General features: G+C 40.0%; 1 protein-coding gene across 4 annotated transcripts in view; it reads left to right on the top strand.

The window, feature by feature from the left end:
* Positions 1–566: 566 nt before the first annotated feature.
* The window catches only part of SPATA6 (spermatogenesis associated 6), a 70768-nt gene continuing 57566 nt past the window's right edge, over positions 567–13768 (top strand). For all 4 annotated transcript variants that reach the window (XM_044430170.1, XM_044430169.1, XM_044430167.1 and 1 more), the window contains exons 1-5: positions 567–753; positions 4801–4938; positions 6572–6620; positions 8493–8534; positions 12239–12363. In XM_044430170.1, the coding sequence (XP_044286105.1) occupies positions 703–753; positions 4801–4938; positions 6572–6620; positions 8493–8534; positions 12239–12363 (405 nt within the window). In that variant the 5' untranslated portion in view covers positions 567–702. The remainder of the gene's footprint in view (positions 754–4800; positions 4939–6571; positions 6621–8492; positions 8535–12238; positions 12364–13768) is intronic.

The raw sequence follows: 13768 nt of genomic DNA, 5'->3' as shown, positions 1-13768 counted from the left end.
TCTATTGTGCTACTATAAATGATCTTTAAATTTTCCTTTCTTTATCTGCTAACTTTCCAACGGCAAATGGTAAGGTGCAAGATTTCCTTCCTTCAACTTGCACACTTGCCTTGGAATAAGTCCAATGGCACTGCCTGGTTCTCACGCATAGAATCTGCATAGGATCCTTGCATTAGTAGTTAAGTTTGATAACCTGTAGCGGTATTTAAATTTGACTCATTATAAAGGGCTAAGGATTAGTTAACCGATACATGTTTTAAAATATCTTGATTTGGAGAAGGGGAACCTCCAACATCACTGTAAAATAAACCTGATTTAGTTACATGTTTGACCAATACCTTTACACGTTTTGTATCTGTCGTCTGTCGTTTTTCCTGTTCCTCATTTTAATACATTTTTTCCCTGACTTTCACCACACTGCCCCGACCATTGACCATGCAGGCGCAACAATTGGAACCGGAAGTGACGAATGTCGGAACTCTTCCAGCTTTTAATAAGCCCTCTAACCTTGCGAGGGTTCCGTTAGCCACGCCCTCTTCTTCCCTGGAGGCAGGGGAGGAATTCGGCGTGCCAGTCGCTATGGGAACAGAGTTCATCGGGCGTGGGCGGGGTCTTCCAGCACGCCGCGTCCTGTGAGGGGCCCGAACGGCCCCTCCGGCCTGCGTCTCCCGAGCTGGCGGGTGGGAGAGAGGGGCGCCCCTAATGCCGCCGCGCAAGGGGTTCGTCTGTGTTGTGGAGCTGCACATCCGCGCGGTGAGGAGAACCGTGGGGCAAGGCGAAGGGGGCTGTGAAAGTTCCCAGCTGGACAGAATGGTGGCGCGGAGGTCGGGCGGGGGGAAGTGTGAGCAAAATTTGCGAGGGGCACGACTGAGTTGGGAGCGACAGGAAATGGCGTTCCTGGGAGCGGAGAGAAAGCCAGCTGTGGGGTGTCTCTACCGCCTTAGGGACGGTTTTAGACTAGGATCAAGAAGGAAAGCTTTGGGGGATGCGGTCTGGGGGAGGCTTGACGGGGGACGGGGTTGCTCCTTGGCCTGCAGATTCTGCCGAAAGGCTTCTCCGTCTCTGATCGGCCTCCTCCTTGCCCACCATCGTACCAGCGGGCATTTAAGTTATCCACAAGCCGTTCTGGCAGGCGGCGACTGCTTCCTTCTCTGCTTCCTTCTCTTCCTCACAACTAACTGTAAGCGGAAATCTGTGGCTGCCAGACCTAATGGCTGCATTCAGAATTGCGCAGAACTCTTTAACTGCTGTTCCGTGATTCGCTTCTAGTAAATCTGTTCTGTCAAAAACGTGATTATTCTACTCTCCCCCAGTTCAGGGCTTTCTTTCCAATATTTTCAGCAACTTGTCTGCCGACCTCATCTACGTTTGGAAACTTGGGCTTGCCTTTCTTTCTCAGCCTCCTGTGAAGCTTGAGTAACCGTTAGATTAAACCCTCTTCTATCTCTGTTGCAACTGACCAATTAACGCTTGTCTTTTGCTCACACTGCACCAATCAGTAAGTGGAATGGGGCTGGCAAAATCCGAGCTGAATTAACTATCAGTTCTTCAAATACAGAGTAGAGGGGGATTTGTTCCCATCCCTCTGTTTGAAAATTTTGCCTTTAAACTCATGAAAAACGAAAAAGTGCAAGGAAATATTTACTTATCTTAGAAGATGAATCTGTATGCTCTATTTAAACGTTAAAAAATTAAAACGCTTTGGAATTCATTCCATTCATTGGAATGCATTGTATTATGATTTCACTATTAAATAGTTCTTTCACTGAAGACTTTAAAATATTAATTTGCTTGGAAATATTTTTCCATATGACATATTTGTCATATGGGCCAGATTTATACTGAATTTACCATTTTTCATGAATTTTCTTTCAAGTTATCAGGATAATTTTGTAAGCCGTCCTGAGGCTTGTGCAAGGGACAGGGCAAACATGTTTTAAATAAATAAAATAAAAAATATGTTGAATATCTTCTGCATTTGTGCTTACATAGTACTCTTTCTTAAACTCACAAGGATTGAAACTTTTTTTGCTGTTTACTTAAAGCTGACTTAAAAAGACTCCATGTTTCTTTTCTAAATGTATTAACCTTTAGGCCAAAGGTCTGAAATATTTTGGACAAATTACAAAGCTTTTCTATTCTGGCCTAGCTGTCTTGTAGCTATTATAAATTATTCAGAATTCTGTACTTTTGCCAAGGCTGTTATACTATTGTGTATGTTTTCATGTGGTTGGCTAAAAGGAGTCCTGTGGGTTTATGGGATTCTTTGGAGGTTCTGAGGATTCTGCATCTGAGGGTTTATGGGATTCTTTGGAGGTTCCTTGTTTAGGCTGGAGACAGTGCTCTGACCTTAGAAGGGGGAATCAGAGATTGAACACTCCCCTTCGTAACAAGAGTGGGGAAAAAACATGCAAATGCAATCTGGAAGAAGGGGAAAGAAAGAAATTTTGGTGTGTAGAGAGGGAAGAAGACGGAAGACTCCAGGATATGAATTATCCTCATCCTCTGCAGTCTGTCCCTCTTCCATTCTGAAGCACCTTCTCTAGATGGTCAGAAGAACTTATCTAATGAAAATGCAGTAGACAAAGGGGACAATTTTCTGCTCTTATGCATTGTTCTACATTTATTTTAATCATAGTTTTCTATATTTTAATATATAATAGTTTGTATGGAAGGTGGCTGAGAACTCTCCTTTTAAAATGAGGTATTTTAGCTTTGATTTTCTTCCCTTTTTAAGCTAAAATATTGATGCATAGTTGATGCAGGCTATGCTCCACGATACAGGGGCCTGCAGCTGAAAATAGCATCCCCATGGCCAATTTTCCCCACCATACATGAAGGTGTATATTTTTATTTCCTTCTTTAAAAAAGTATATATTGAACTATTAACAGAAAAGTATTACCCATAGACATTTCTGTATGAAATGTGATGTGGTTCTTTCTATCAGCCCCCCCCCCCCAATGATAAACTTACAGGCTTGATCAGGAACATTAATTTTCATGGTTCTTCAACACATTTAGCCACCAAACTCTGCCACTTTGTACTTAACCCACAGTTATGTAGCTTTGTGTTTTCAAATCAATAGCATTATTGTGGCTACTCACATGGCATTGTGAGCAGGTCATTTCCCTTGCTGTCTGTAGAGTGACAAAGCTTAGAAGCACAGTTTTTTATCAACTGATTGCAACTCTGATTACTACTGTGCTGTAATCTATTTAAGATTTGGAAGAAGCATCTGCCTATGTAAAAAGCTAATTCCAATCTAAAACTTCCCCCTCCTTCCCTTCTTTTCAGCAAAGCTGGTTCCATCCTAAGAATGGCTTCAACTGTGTGTGGGCTAGATGGCAGGAATGTCAGATACTTCATAACCAGTCCTCTGGTTTCACCTGTTACCACTGGACTGAGTCAAGGCATTCTGTTTCTAACTTTTCCCCATGCAGCATTGAAAGATCTTCCTTTCTCAGCAGGCTGGTTCTCACATTCCATCTGCTAGTTGAAACTTCAAAGTCTTCCTCTGCTGCCACCTCAGAATCAGACTGCAGTGTGTGTGAGAGCGCACCCCTTTCCACACATGCCTCCATATTATGCCAACTTTTTCATTGCAAACTTATCATAGTCCTTTCTCCATTTCTCCCCAAAGCCTCTGCTCTACCTGAAATACATTGGTGACATATTTAGCGCCAGGATCATGTGCAGGAGGCACCTGAGAAATTCTACTAGCACTTCCAGCACCTTTCTCTCCACCATAAGCCTGAGCCAGCCTGACATATCACCTATGGCATTCATCTCAAATCACTCTCCCATCTGACAACATTATTGTCAAATGTAAGAATGTCACCCAAAATATGAAGGGTTTTGTACATCTATTTGTCATCTTTTGTAAGATGATACAAACTATCAGTGGCAGGATGCATTTTATATTGGATAAATTGGCTTAGTTTTGGAGCAAAAATATACTGACCTACACTTGTTAAAAGTAATGGCTACATTTGGAAACATTTCATCAAGTTGATCTTAAGGTAGCCAGAAAGGAACCTCAAAGGGAGACTCCCATGGGAAACTAGAGCCTGTCTTTTTAATTGGCTTATCAACTTGTGTCCTGAACTGCAGCATTTTAATACTATTACTGGTGTTAATTAGCTTACCAGGATGTATGGTTATCATAATGTTCCTTTGTGAATGGTCTCTGCTTATTTTGCATATTTTAGTTGCAACTTAATTGCAGTATGTACTATTTACATTGTGTTCTCTTTGATCTCATTGCTTACAGCTTACCCCCAACATTGTATATATATCTGCACATATTATTTTCCTAAGTTGGTATCTTATGAAATGGGCAGTATTGTTTATGCCATAAAACATTTGTTAGGCTAGGCAGAAGTGGGCAACTTGTAGCTCCTACAGTCTCTTCTGCTTCCCCTGAGTTGTGGGGGATAAAAACAGGAAAAATACTTGATCCCCAACAAAATGATATCTGGAACTGTTGTGGAACAAAACATTAGAAACAAAACATTGGGGGCTGCATAGCAGCTCCAGATGCTGTTGTTCTCCTCCCTATTTTTGCCTTTGGAGGTAAAAATGGCCCTCAAACCTGCCGAAGTTGTCAGTCCCTGCTTTAAGGTGCTAGAACTACCAGTACTGTGACACCATCCATGCTTTTCCAGCTGCAGCCAAAGGTGTAGTGGTGGAAGAACTCAGAAATATCAGTTTTGATAGCAGCTGTACAATGAGTGTAATATCTAGGTCCTCTCTCAAACAGCTGTGCCAATTTGAGAAATAATTGAACATTAATTTTCCAGGTAACATGCCCAGGTGTAACATTGAAAGCCAGAGATGACCTCTACATCAGTGCCTGTATTTTAGGACAATATAAGAAGACTTCGTGTGTCCGTGCAATATTACCTCTTGTATTTGATGAGAAACTAATATTTGAAAAGGTAAAAGCTTGCAATATTATTGGTAACTTTTAAAAATATAATTTCAGCAACATTTAATCATATTCTCAATCCTACAGCCACAATGTATCATCAGCAGTCTTAACCATATTATTAAGTAGTTACATTCATTTTAATTAATGTTTATATAAGAATGCTTATGTAAGGCTTCGAGGTTTTAGTCTATATTTTGTTTTCAAGTAATTTCTTCTTACGTTAATATTTCAGAATGTTCTTTGCTGTAAAAATGCCCTCTGAGGAAATTGTTCAAGAACTAGTTACATACTCCACATTTGCAGGGATATAACTCCTTTTTAATATTCCCACGGTTAACTGGATGGTTCTGTGTATGAGAAACATGGGTGAATTGCACTGTATGAACTTAGAAAGGATTTCTAATAACCTCCTCCTCCGAAGAACACACAGTGTGGCATTACTGCAGGATATCCTGTGTATTTCCTGTGTAATAGTGCTTTGTGTCAATCTGACCCAGGGGTTTCTTAAATAGATGGAGATTACAGTACACACATTCCTGCCCAAGCATTTTAAGGCACAATCCAGTTGAGATGCCCATAAGCTTCTGAACTTGGAAGGTTGTGGGCATCCTATGTAAAGTGGAAAAATATTGTCTCCCCAGTTCTCCCACTCCACATTTCTAGTAGACATTTGCTTGGAGGTGGGGCCAATGAGGCTGCAGAAGACAGAGCTGCATAGTCTCCTGGCCCTTTCCATTTTCCTGCCTTCCCATCTCCTGGAATGCTCCCTGTAAGACTTCTCTGAGGTCAAGTTTCCAACCTTGAAGATGCAGTTGGTGGATTCTTTCAAAAGGGAAGCAAACCTGCATGGGAACTCAGAACCTGTGCTTGATCTTCTAGTTAGAGAATGTATTTATTTTTTATAGTCAAAGTAGTTGTTTCAAATGTGCTCGTAGGCTCGATATGTGAGTCTAATGTCATCTTACATGATCCAGACTATTCTCTGGTTCAGCATGCTGCTTCATATAATTAGGCTTACTGTTCCCATGCATTTTTCCTGTCATAGCATAGGTTCAGCATGGTAGTTCATGGCATAAACCCCCACAGTAGTCTTTATGGATCATCCAGACTGGGAAAACAGCATAGAATCAAATCTTAACTGTATATTTCTGTGCTTAACTACTCAGGCATTAATCCTACAGAGTTTAATGTGAGAACTCTCAGGTAAGTATGTATAGGAATACAGCTGTATACAGTATCAGTGGGGCTAACTTCTGAGTAAACATGTATAGGATTGTGCTGTAGTCTAGCCCCCACAAAATGAATTGAGGTGCTCTCCTTTGTTTGTATTAACAGCTAATAAATCAATGCATTTTATTAAATAAGGAATGCTGACTGTCATTTTGTAACAAGTACTTACAACTTTGCATGTCATTTATGATTGCTATTAAGATGAGAAAATAATACTGCAAAAGATAAAGTCAAAGGAGAAACTTGGTTAAGTCTGAGAAAAGGATTCTGACTTGACCTTTCTTTGTTTTGTCCTTAAAGGAATGAAGAATAGTTTGCACTTTATTCAAAATATTACAGTAATGTTTTTATATTTCTTTGGCATAGTTCTGATCAAATGGTTCTATCTCATTATCTTGTTTTCATTTTAGGCGTATACTGATGTAGTTGACCCAGCAGACCTTGTTGAACTTTTTGAACGTACGTTTTTAAAATCTTTTTATTGCTATCGTATATGTAACAAATTACTTTTAAATGGACCATATAAAAAATCAATGGGAGATTGAGAAAGAAGCTCAGATATGACTTTATTATCTTCATGTTCTTAAAAAATAAAGAGCAGTTCCCAATATACTACAAAGTCACTGCAACTAATTAAATAAATGTGATTTAGACTAAGTTGTGCTTTAAAAGGATGCTAGGTTAAGAATGTATTTGCTTTTTCTAGACCATATTGATAAGATTTTAGATGAAATCTTGCAGAATTGGCTTGGTTAGGGATTACATGCATTCCACAGGGTACAAGTAGACAATCTGATGCTCTCTAGTCTGTTTGTATTAAAAGTCCTACAATGTCCACCATTGGCTGAGCTGGCTGGCACTGATGGTAGTTGGATTTCAGAACCTCTGGAGCATGCCAGATTATATACCTCTCCTGTAGGGGATATATGCTGCTTTTACTTATTTGTTTTTTGAAATAACTAGAGTCTTAGTAAATCTAAAATGCAGTGAACATTTGCCTGTGGTCACATCACATTTACACAGATTTGTTTTATACCTGATATACATATATAGCCGGCATTGTTTTGTTTTCTTAACAAGAAACACAATGTTCCTACCCATCATGGGGTGTAAAGGTGTAGGAGATTGGAAATATGATGGTAAAGGACTGAGGGTGAGAAGTTTAGTTTAGCCCTTTTTAGTTACCATGTTTTCTGTCAAGTTGGTTTTCGACTAAGGGCACGTGAAGCAGCTTGCTTGATGAAGCCAGAGGACTCCATATAGGCTTCCTTAAGTTCTGTGAGAGGAAATGTGGGATATAATAACAAAGCGTTTCTGTGCAAGTGCACTTCCAGGTAATTATTGATTGGGTTGCAGTATAAATATGTAAATAAGATTGGACTAGGCCAGGTTTTACCAAAAGAATTTAAAAGTAATATTTAGAGAATGTGCAGGGAGTCCAACGACTATAGTCTGGCATCTCCTACATTTATGAATTATATGCAGCTAACTATGGAAATAAGGTGTATCTCACTGTCTTATGGAAGAGAAGGAAAAAGAAATCTTTAACATACCTTTTTTACCATTATTTTTTTTAAATGTACATAGTAGCTCAGTGAGCAAAACACATCACAAAATGAAAACTTGAGCCTGCTTTTAAAAATCAAGAGTGTTAACTCTTAGTATTTCATACCTTTGGCCTGGGAAGTCAGGGAACAGTCCTGTAGTAAATGAAGGATCTTTGTCATTGGATCAAACATAAAGTTCTATGATTACCTTGCCTAACACCCTGGCATTTCCAGAAATAGTTTCAGAGTCAGGTGGGGAGAGCTCTGCCTAATGCAGGGGAACAAATAGCCACCAGAAGAACCAGAAAAGGGCATTCCTCCTGTTAGCCTGCTAAGGACAAACACAAACATCTCACTTCAACAGCAGCAAACAACTGCACTACAATCTGTTATGAATGGCCTAATTCAGCTTATTCCAATCTAGTGCCTTCTAGCTGTTTCAGTCTTCAATTCCCATTACTTGGTCAGGGTTGCTGGAAGTTAAAGTCGTAACACAACTGGAGGGCACCAGCCTGGGAAAAAGTGCTTTAATTTACGATCTATAAAAGTCTAATATGTGTCAGCAGTAGAACCATGTACTGCAAAGCCTGAATGTCACAAGCTAGACTAGTTTCTTCATTCTCCCCTGCCCCCCTTTGTGTGTCCTCTATCTATCTCTACTACTTACTGGCTCATGAGAATTGTGCAAGCTGTTTCTGTTTTGGTTACAGACCATTAAATTGTGGGAAAGAGTTTCATTTGACTATCAAAATAGCTTCTGACTATAGTTTCCTTCTTTTTCTAGTTGATACAGCAGTGCTTGAATTAATACAAACTGCTCCTCCAGGTATTGTATTGATATCTTCATAAATTATGCAATTCTTAAGGTAAATTTCCATGAACAGCTAACTGATTAGAGAGGAATTTCTATTTTTCAACTTATACTAATACAGCTCTTTAGCAAGTCATTCTGAGACTGAATACTCTAAAACATTTTCTAGGTGTGAGGCTTCCCCTTTGGTACTGAGTCACAGTACACATTAGTCTTAGCCATATGACAGTTATGCATACTGTTTAACCTTTCTGGGTTGATCAGGTCTTCTGTGCATTCTCTATGCAAATAGGTTTTCTCCTTATCTTTACCCTGCAATAATTTCAGGGAGGGAGTACATGCACTCTTGTATAAATGAGTATAGGGCAGTGATGGGGAATCTATGGCATGCATGCGACAGCTGGCATGCAGAGCCCTCTCTGTCGGCGCACAAGCCAAGTCACCCCAGCATCGTCCCAGCAGCCAAGCATCGGATAACGGCGCACATAGGGGCCATGCGCACGCTCGGAAAGGAGTAGTGGCGCCAGGTGATGATGTCACGAGCCATGACTCATTAGCTGCGACTCATGGCCGGTCAGTGCGCTGCCAAGGGTGTATATATATATTTGCTTGGACTGGCTGTGAATTGTTTTTTCTTAAACTAAAACCTCAGTTTTCAGGTTTTATTGTAGCATTGGCACTTTGTGATAAATAAGTGGGTTTTGGGTCGCAGTTTGGGCACTCAGTCTCTAAAAGGTTTGCCATCACGGATATAGTGTCTTAGCAGAAATGCTGATGGGCTGGAGGCAGAATTGTACCTAGGACTCAGCAGGGTTCTACTAATGAGTTAATTGGTTCAACTTTATTACATAGGAAAACAAGGAAAAGGGTACAATGTTGTGAAATTCAGTGACGGCGGTTTTTTAATGTCTGACATTAACAGATAGGTTCACAGTATCATTGAAGATGCTTTCCCTTGTTTGAATCTTCATATATTTTTTTAAAAAATCTGATGAAAGGCTTTAACCATCTTAGTTTTGGCAGATGTCACCAGGGAGCAGGGCATTTTGACACTATCCCTGAGGAGTATATTTCTGTATAATATTCGTATGGTACAAACTCTGCAAGTGTTTTAAGCAGGTCTTTCTCTTTACCTGTTTAGAAGGCTGAGCTTTTTTGGGATAATTTGTTCATATTGAATTGGATCAAGACCTGTTGTTTCTTCCTTTAGTGACTGTGATTTAGCTCTAGCAGAGGATCTTGCTGCAGAAACAGGGTGGTGGGAAGGATCTTTACAGACTTCCTCTATTCTCTTCATCCCCCAGACCTTACCATGTTTTCTTGGGGAGATAATCAACCTTTGCAGCATATTTTATGGGGAGGCATAGCCAGGAGAAAAAGAAATTGACAATATTGCTTGCTGCATTTCTGTCGACAAGGACATGCTGTTATCAGAGTTATGCTCTGCAAAACTCTAGATCAGGGATGAGAAATTTGTGGCCCTCCAGATGTTTTTGCCTACAGCTATCATCATCCAATTTATTTACTATTCAGGGTAGAACTGATAGGAGCTGTAGAGTGAAAAAATCTTGGAAGGCCACTCCTGTGAATCTAAACCATTGTGCCGCTGTGATGCATTGTTTTTATTTGCCTGTGTTATTGAATGACGGTTTCTAAGACATATTGTGAAAGTTTTAAATGGCATTTTTAACTCCCAGAAGCCTATTTTGTAGAAAAACAATGGGTTAAACAGATAGGAATGCAAATTTTACGTAGATAGCAGACCTGTCCATTATGCAGCTTGTGTCTATTTTTATAATTACCTAATCATATGGCCTTTTGGTACTGTCCTAAGATCATGGCATCTGGTCCTCTCACTTCCTGGCAAATAGATGGGAAAGAAATGGAGGTATTAGCAGATTTTATTTTCCTGGGCTCCAAGATCACCACAGACGGGGACTGCAGCCAAGAAACTAAAAGACGCTTGCTCCTGGGGAGGAAAGCTATGGCAAATCTAGACAGCATTCTAAAAAGCAGAGACATCACTCTGCCAACAAAAGTGCATATAGTCAAGGCTATGGTTTTCCCAGTTGCAAGGTATGGCTGTGAAAGCTGGACCATAAGGAAGGCTGAGCGCCAAAGGATTGAGGCCTTTGAATTGTGGTGCTGGAGGAGGCTCCTGTGAGTCCCTTGGACTGCAAGGCAATCAAACTGATCAGTCCTAGAGGAGATCAACCCTGACTGCTCTTTAGAAGGCCAGATACTGAAGATGAAACTCAAATACCTAATGAGTATTTAGAGGCCACCTAATGAGAAGGAAGGACTCCCTGGAGAAGAGTCTAATGCTGGGACCAATAGATGGCAAAAGAAGAAGGGGATGGCAGAGGATGAGGTGGCTAGATGGAGTCACTGAGGCAGTTGGTGTGAGATTAGGTGGACTCCGGGAGAAGGTGGAGGACAGGAAGGCCTGGAGGAGTGTTGTCCAAGGGGTCGTGATGGGTCGGACACGACTTCGCAACTAACAACAGTAACAATCATATGGCAGAATCCAAACCTGCTGACATGCCCACCAGACCTATCATCAGCACAACATGGAGCTAGCAATTCTAAAAGCAACCCAAAATGGGCAGAAATGTGTATCTCCAGGGTGGTGATTGGTTAGAAGGACTTGAAAAAAGAAGGTTGTCTGATCTGTCCTGATATAAAAACAAACATTTCTGCCTGCTTTGATGGCCTGTGGTGGAAACACTAGCTTTCCGTTGTTTTATGTAATAGTGTGGGCAGGAGTGCAGCAGCAGTGTTGGATACTGTCTGTGAACTGGGACTTAATCTCATTACTCAACATCTACTTACAAGAAATACTGTTTCTCAGGCACAGACGTTGCCAAAGTTATTCACAATATAATTGTTCCTTGCTCCTAATTCTCTTGACTCTGGAAGATACGCATATGTATTTGATGACATGGCGAACCCCCTGCCCCCCAAAAAAAACCCCACACAAGCCCTCTTAATTGCTATTGTGTTGAAATCTATCACCATAATTTTTGAGCAGGTAGCATTCTGAATTGATAACAAAAGCATGGCATTTGCTGCCTCTGTTCTATGCAAAGTTCTATAAAGATTATTTACAAGATCATTTTATAGTTCTTGTTCATTCTCAATAGCATTACTCTGCTTTTAAAACATCCATTAACCTTATAACATATATGCCCATGTCAATCTACATATGCATACATATATTTTGAAGGTATAACAACTTTGTAAAACATTCATGATTTTTCTAGCTGACTCTTTGTTTTCTGACTTGAAAAGTCATAGAAACCATTTGTAGATATTGAACAAAATAAAATTCTGACTAAATCCTATCCCCTTCCTTAACCACAGGAGTTACTATTAGGCTCAGCTGAGATTCCTGGAGGAAAAGGTTTAGTATGACAGAGCATACTTTTCTAGTGGTTGCTGTGTGATCCCAGTAGGCAGGGACACAACTAGTAAAATTCCTTAACTAGTGATACAGCTTTTAACAAGATTTTAGTTAAAATATAGATTTTAATTATTCATGTGTACATTTAATTCTTCCATTGATATCAGCAGGATTCAGAAATGCTTAACTTGGCTGGATCATGCCCTGCATGTATTCTTCTGCTATATTGGCTAGTCTGCAAATATAAATGAAAATGAAAACTTTTGCTAAATGAAAACTTTCTGTTATTGAAAACGTGAGTTACTGTTTCTTTCAGTGGGAGAAATTCTAGCTGCATATGAAGAAAATACAAGAGATTTCCTTTTTCCTGCTCCTAAGTTTGTCCATGGTCACCGAGGGCCAGTTCGTGAGGTTTTAATGCAGAAGATCTGTGGTTTTACAGTAAGTGATATTCATAAATGTGGGTATTCTAAGAGCAGCTGTTGCATGAGGGAAATGTGTTTTGACAGTATCTAAAAGTGCAAATTGTCTAGGGTTGAACTTTATAAACATTGAATCATTGTTCTGAAATGTTGCTCAGTGCTGTGATGCCCATACAATGTGATTCTATGCCCAACCTTTTGATGTCTTTGTGTTGAGAGATGTGGTCATTAAGGTCCACCTGTGCTGTTTGATGTAGATACTTTGTTTTCACTGGACATAAATGTTCTTTTGCTTCTTCAGACTGGATTCATCTGACATTTTGTTGTTAGTCCTCCTAGCTGAAAAAGATGCTTTTGGAATCCTTGCTTCTGCTTTGACAAATATTACAAAGTATATTACAAATAACAATTAGAAGAAGAGTAGCTTAGTGGTAGAGCATGTATTTTTCATGGAAATCCTAGCTTGACTCCCTGGCTTCTCTAGTTAAAAGGTTAGGAGAGCAGTTGATAGAAAAAAACCCCTAAGACTCTTGAGTATTCCTGCCATTCACAATAGGTAGTACTTGTCTAGATGACTAAGGATCTGACCTTTCTATGATAGTGAAGGAAGACATATTAGAAGCCTGGCTTGTTTTTTCTTAGCAAGAAGTGTTCCCCTTGTTTTGCCATGTTATTCTTAGCAATCCACCCAGTGTATCTGAAAGAAAAATATATATTTCTAGCTACATAGATCTTAGTTTATTGTATCTTAAAAAAATAAACACTGAGATTTCATTGTCTGCTTACCAATCCTTTGGCCAAAAAACTCCTCCCCCAAACCTGATTTTAGTAACCCAGTTTATTTCTCTAATAGTTTTGTGACTACTATCTTGAGTCACAAATATCCATTTCTCCTGTTAATGCATCAGTTGGTACAATTTGTCTCACATAGCCTGTTCATGTGAAACAACAAACTGATTTAAACACCGATGAGTTGTTGGGCTTGAGCAGGCATGTCTTCCTCTTCCTCTTGTTCAACCCATAATTGAATCAACAACAAACCATGAGTTAACCACGAGATCATTTAGCTCCCTAACAGCTCAGTTTGGATTCCCTTACCACACTCCACAACCCACTAAGGAAGCAATTGGGTTGTGCAGTAAAGGAGGCAGATGTGCTTCAGGCAGCATGCCAGATAGTCCCCACTCATGCATGACAACCCATCAGCTTTTTAAACCTGTGGTTTGTTGTTACATGTAAACCAGGTCATCTTATCAGAGAGGGTTGTCTGCCATTAACCTGTTAACAGTAGAGATGAGGAAGGATCAAACACAAATACTCAAACAAATAAGGAATACAGGGAATATTTCCACACAGATGACAAACCCGTGCTCCTTCCTTTATACCCCTCAGTCTAAACTCTTCTTTTGAATGTTCTTTTCTGC

This window comes from Varanus komodoensis, unplaced genomic scaffold (genome assembly GCF_004798865.1).
Source record: "Varanus komodoensis strain SLA01 unplaced genomic scaffold, ASM479886v1 scaffold20_1, whole genome shotgun sequence".
In the NCBI taxonomy this organism is placed as follows: domain Eukaryota; kingdom Metazoa; phylum Chordata; class Lepidosauria; order Squamata; family Varanidae; genus Varanus; species Varanus komodoensis.
Note: the sequence above shows the minus strand (reverse complement) of the source record. Positions and strands in the feature narration are given on the sequence as shown.